This window comes from Bidens hawaiensis, unplaced genomic scaffold (genome assembly GCF_021521415.1).
Source record: "Bidens hawaiensis isolate Kalapana, Puna unplaced genomic scaffold, B.hawaiensis_p1.1 tig00000670_1, whole genome shotgun sequence".
NCBI lineage: Eukaryota > Viridiplantae > Streptophyta > Magnoliopsida > Asterales > Asteraceae > Bidens > Bidens hawaiensis.
In genome coordinates this window covers 916,569-922,601 of record NW_027491040.1, presented here as the reverse complement: position 1 = coordinate 922,601, position 6,033 = coordinate 916,569, and the positions used below count along the sequence as shown (strand labels likewise).

Genomic DNA, 6,033 nt, shown 5'->3' with positions numbered 1-6,033 from the left:
CTTAACCCGGATTTCATCATTCAAAAAATGAACCGTCCACCTGGGTTAAACAGGTGTTACTAGTTGTTCATGATTTGCAGGGAGAAAGATATACAGCCGGAAGGGAAGTTCCCAAGGAAACTCCATTGAAATATGACAATTATATCTAACTTGTCAAATCTCATATGTTTTTGCAGGAAGTTTGAATTCAAAGGCGAAATGACAGCTGTGATCTTATCACAACAGCCATTTTGGGGGCATTTGTTAGTGCACGAAAATTTGACACTGTGGATACGTTATCCTGACATATGTCTGGATCAGTTATCCTTAGCATGTATTCCAGATCGTATCAGGATCAAGGATCCTCAGTACTTATTACTAATTAATGGTTGTTCTCATGTGTAGTCTTATATTTAGCAAGTATAACGGTTAGAAGACTCAGTCTATCCACTAACTTGCAGTCAAGAAGATATTGACGTGTCTGGATGAATTATCCTTCTGAAGAGTTCCAGAGTTATGTCAGGATCATGGATCCTCGGTATTTGGTGCTATTAACGGTTGTTTCTTATATAAAGGCTGATATTTATCAAGTGTAACGGCTCCAAGACCTGGTCTACCCCCTATTTCGCAGCCTGAGTGATGGAGCACGTGGTCAAAGTGGCAGTTACGATTATATTGAAGGCAGTGGCGGATTTTTAGGGATTATTAGTTGATAGTCTTTATTACTCATAACTCCATTGAGTTATTATCTTTGATGTATAAATAGAGGCTATGATCAGTTAGGAAAACATACAACAACACACTCTGCTCACTACGAATTCAGCAGCATACACACACACACATAGCTTTCGTTGTAACACTGATCATATTCTCCAAACCTTGTATCCTCATTTTTTATTAATAAAGTGGTAATAGACAATTGTCATCACCCGGGGTTTTTGTGCCGGCGATCCGAACCAGATCAAGGGCTTTTCCCCGTAACAAATCTGTGTGTTTGTGTTTGCAATCGATACATACTTGTTTTCATCATCATAGCACTAATCCTCACTAAACGAATTTGGATATATTATCCTTAGCTGATTTTTGTCCAAAACACCGCCATTTTGGGGGCAATTGTTAGGGCATAGAAATTATGCTAAGGATCCTCTATCCTTGAATAGTTTATGAATCACTTATCCTTGTGATATGTTCCAAATTGTAAAGGATCAAGGATTCTTGGTATTATCTGTTTACTAATAATTGTGTTTGAATGGTGTTGTGTTTGATAGATATAACGGCTGGGAGACTAAGCCATCCTATTCTTGCGCTAATGGACGACTCCCGCACGTGGTCAAGAGAGAAGAAACGGCTAATGGAGAAGATGGCGCAATTATAGGAAAAATAGTTAGTTGTGATTTTGTATAAAACGAGTTATTGATCAACTAGGAACACATGCACTGATTAGCTTATACTTGCATACATTAGCTCATAATTCTCTATAATCACACACACTTAGCTTCATTGTATTCATTGATCATAAGCTCCACCATTGTAACCCTTTTTCAATATTAATAAAGTGGTGATAGACGATTTGTCATCACCCGGGGTTTTTTTCCTTTGATCTAATCAAGATCAAGGAGTTTTTCATCGCAACAAATCACGGTGTTCATCTCCATTTTGTTCACATATTTATTATTGTCACCTTAGCACTAAACCTCACAAAACTAATTTGGTTACAATATCCTTAGCCGATTTTTGACCAAAACAATAACAAATTGAAATTCTATCAACGGAATTCTTGTTTCGTCCCCACTGCAACGCGCGGGCTCTCCTACTAGTGTGTATATATTCAAAACAAGGTTAAGAATGAATGGGACCCACTACCCACACTTCATCATCTTCCTTATTCAACACCACAAATGTCGATGAGACCACACCCAACATCTACCCACGGTTACCATAAGCAACTATCGTCGCTATCTCCGACGAGTTCAGGCAAGGCAACCACCATTCACTATCGCTCGTCTTCATCATCTCTCGTGATTCCTTTTCTAATTTCAATTATGATTTCTAAAATCCTCATTTCTAATTTTCATTCCAAACCCTAAGAATTTAAGCAAAATCAGATCCACCGAATATCATTTTTCGTCGACGATTTTAATAAACTTTTGTTACCGGAATTTGACTTCAAAAGCGAAACCCAAACCTGATTTTGACCCATAACTGTCGAGACGCATCCGAAATTAGGCAACCAGATGTTGATGATGTTAAGTGTTGAGATTTCTTCGATTGATTCTAGCATTTAGTGGTGCCGCTCTCCTTATTATCGAACATATAACTTTTTTAGAACATAAGGAATTGCTTTAAGAAACCTTGGGTTGATTTTGGTAAGAAATAAGAACTTTTTGGACGAAAGAATTTGACGCTTTACTCTTTGATTTATTTATTAGAATAAGAGTGTTTTATTTTTGAAAATGAGTTTCATTATTTATCTTTTTTGTTCATTTTTTATTGTTGAAGGGCTATTTCTGTTAACATAATAAAACTGTAACATAACTAAGGACAATTTATTTAAATACAGGGAGCATTATTGTAAATTAATAAACAGATAAAATAAGAAAGAAAGAAAGAAAGAAGTAGATATAAGAGAAGTGAAAAAGGAACCCTAGAATAAGAAGATTAGCAATCGATTGAAGGAATAGAAACAGAAATTGTTTGGATGGTGGTTATGATGCAGCAGCAGGGGGTGCCGTTAGAAGTAGGTACTCGTGTTCTGTGCCGTTGGAGGGACGGCAAACATCACCCCGTCAAGGTAATCGAACGCCGCAGACTGATTCAATCATCCCACGACCATGAAGACGACCACTACGAGTACTACGTTCACTACACCGAATGTATGTATTTGTATTATTATTATTATTATTATTATTATTATTATTATTATTATTATTATTATTATTATTATACATACATACATACATACATACATCATTCATTTGTTTTGTTGCCCAGTCAATAGGAGGCTTGATGAATGGGTTAGACTTGAACAACTTGACCTTGATTCTGTAGAAAATGATGTAGATGAAAAGGTAGAAGACAAGGTAATATAATTATAATAATTTTAATTTTAATTGTTATTCTTAATAATAATGCTATCTGATTTACTTACTTCTCTTGGCTGTGTTTACTTTTAGGTTACAGGTTTGAAAATGACCCGTCATCAGAAACGCAAGATTGACGAAACTCATGTCGAGGGCCATGAAGAGCTTGATGCCGCGAGCTTACGTGAACATGAAGAGTTTACCAAAGTTAAAAACATTGCAACGATAGAACTTGGAAGGTACGAGATAGAGACATGGTACTTTTCTCCCTTTCCACCAGAATACAACGACTGCCTCAATCTCTACTTTTGTGAGTTCTGTCTCACTTTTATGAAACGCAAGCAACAGCTTCAGAGACATATGGTACTTATTTGTCTTTCTTTGATTATTCATTCCGAGCATTAAATAGCAACCCGTCATCTCATTGTTTGAGTGTTTGTTTTATCTTGTTCAAGAAAAAATGCGACCTCAAGCATCCTCCTGGTGATGAGATATATCGTAGCGGTACCTTGTCAATGTTTGAGGTATGTTTTCAACACTACTCACTATGTATACAACGTGCACAGAAAACACATCAACTTTATGGTGTAACGACATCATAATACTACAAAGTACAATTAGACCTCAACAACAAAAAGTTACGATTAAAATAAATCATATGTAACAGTAACAGATTGCATATTGTGTGTTTGGACGGGCAGGTTGACGGGAAAAAGAACAAGGTGTATGGGCAAAATCTTTGTTATCTGGCAAAACTGTTTCTTGATCACAAGACCCTCTACTATGACGTTGACTTTTTTTTATTTTATGTGCTCTGTGAGTGTGATGATCGCGGCTGTCACATGGTTGGCTATTTCTCCAAGGTAATTAATCTGTTATCCTTTCAGACATTCCTGTTTCTCGTTGGATAATACTGAATCTTGATAATTTGCAGGAGAAGCATTCTGAGGAGTCGTACAATCTGGCTTGCATTCTAACCCTTCCTCCCTATCAGCGGAAAGGCTATGGAAAATTCCTAATTGCATTTTGTCAGTTCTTCTATTCTCTTTCTATATTTGTTACTGTAATGTTTTTTAACAAAATATTGGAAATTTACTTGATAAATATGTATGAACACCTGATAAGTATCTTTCTGTCATTTTAGCTTGCCAAGCTGAGTCGAGTCGAATCTGAGCTCATTTAGGATAGAGCTCGTCTCGTTTGAAAATGTATTTTTCTAAATCTCAAGCTCGAGCTTGGATCGTGAGTAGTTTGTCAAGCTCATAAGCTCGGCCCCAATTCATTTAAATTAATTATTCTTTTATACTTTTATAATTATTTACATATATATTGATCATTATTATTTTTATATATAGCTATAATATTATACGTATTCTTTATTTATTTTGCCATATGATTATATAATATCATAGTTATTATATAAATTATATAAATATATTTCAAAAATAAAAGTTATCTAAATAAAAAGCTCGTGTTTACGCTCGCGAGCCGGCTTGAGCTCAACATGTGAAGCCCGGGCTCGTTTGCCTTATCATGTTTTGTAGTTTGTTATATGAAATGCTATTTGTAAGTATGGCCAGTTTCATAAATATCTTTTTAAAGTCTAATTCTTTGGTATGGTTTGATTGGTCATTGACACACAATTTGAAATTTGCCAACTATTGAAACTGACCAAACCACCCAAATTGTAGCAAATCCGCCAGTTTGAGAAACATTGATTAACGGTTTGGTACTTTTTTCGTTTTCCTTTAATGCAAACTAACAATTTTGTTATATTAAACTGTTTTTGGTGGGACCGGCTGACTTAACCAACCCAGCTGGTTTTTTTAAAACTCCTTCACAACAAAGTGAAGTTTTATGAATTTTTTTTTGTGTTTAATATTTGACATATATCTGAATATATTTTGGTTTTATGTTTAATTTTTGAAATATATCTGAATGTATTTTGGTTTTTGTTTAATTTTTGACATATATCTAAATATATTTTGGTTTTATGTTTAATTTTTGACATACATCTGAATGTATTTTGGTTTTATGTTTAATATTTTGGCATATATCTGAATATATTTTCATCTTATGGTTATATTTTGGCATATATCTGAATATATTTTGGTTTTTTGTTTAATTTTTGACATATATTTTGGTTTATATATAACTTTTGACATGTAAATGATGCAGCTTATGAACTTTCAAAGAAAGAAGGTAAAGTTGGGACACCTGAAAGACCTCTTTCTGACCTGGGATTGCTTAGCTACAGAGGATATTGGACGCGCGTTCTTTTAGACATTTTGAAAAAGCACAAAGGCAACATATCTATAAAGGTCAAACCGTTTTACAACTTTTCATTTATTATTTATATTCACTCCTTAGCCTTTAGAGATTGACTGCTTTGATGTTGCCAACGTGCAGGAGCTTAGCGACATGACGGCCATCAGGGCAGAAGATATATTGGCAACTTTGCAGGCACTGGAACTGATACAATACAGAAAAGGGCAGCATGTGATTTGTGCAGATCCCAAGGTGTTGGATCGTCATCTAAAAGCTGCGGGTCGTGGTGGCCTTGAGGTCGATGTTAGCAAACTGATCTGGACTCCTTACAGAGAACAGGGTTAACTAATTGCAGTTGTGAGTTTAAGTTGCTTTGTATAAACCTGACAGATTCTGCTTTGATGCTTGCTTAAACAAAATAGATGAGAATAGATGTTATCGTGTTTTCTGATGTTCTATTGTTAAAACATATTACACTAAAATAGATTTTATAACACTGTTAGAATAGGTCTCTATTCCGAACAGAAAGTTACAAAACAGGCAATATATAATAAGTTTTAATTCCGGTCTCTAATGCAATGGAACCGATTGCATTTTGTTAATAAAACCAAATGTTAATCCATTCACAAAGAAATGAATGATGAAATAGAATATGCTTAGTTTTGTTTGCTTTTGTATCATTTATGCTTACATCTTTTATATATTT

General features: G+C 34.8%; 1 protein-coding gene across 1 annotated transcript; it reads left to right on the top strand.

Moving 5' to 3' along the window:
- Positions 1 to 2,684: 2,684 nt before the first annotated feature.
- Positions 2,685 to 5,833, top strand: LOC143530801 (histone acetyltransferase of the MYST family 1). The gene is made up of 8 exons (XM_077026239.1): positions 2,685 to 2,852; positions 2,971 to 3,059; positions 3,153 to 3,422; positions 3,515 to 3,583; positions 3,761 to 3,922; positions 3,994 to 4,087; positions 5,238 to 5,380; positions 5,469 to 5,833. The coding sequence occupies exons 1-8, from the start codon at positions 2,687 to 2,689 to the stop codon at positions 5,670 to 5,672; spliced, it is 1,197 nt and encodes a 398-aa protein (XP_076882354.1). The 5' UTR covers positions 2,685 to 2,686; the 3' UTR covers positions 5,673 to 5,833.
- The last annotated feature ends 200 nt before the right edge of the window (positions 5,834 to 6,033 follow it).

What these genes read in the sequence shown, in the direction of transcription:
- LOC143530801 (XM_077026239.1), top strand. Translation starts at nt 2,687, where the DNA reads ATGATGCAGCAGCAGGGGGTGCCGTTAGAAGTAGGTACTCGTGTTCTG. An exon ending in ATGAAAAGGTAGAAGACAAG is followed by an intron (nt 3,060 to 3,152) that starts GTAATATAATTA and finishes GTTTACTTTTAG; the next exon opens with GTTACAGGTTTGAAAATGAC. An exon ending in AAGGCAACATATCTATAAAG is followed by an intron (nt 5,381 to 5,468) that starts GTCAAACCGTTT and finishes GCCAACGTGCAG; the next exon opens with GAGCTTAGCGACATGACGGC.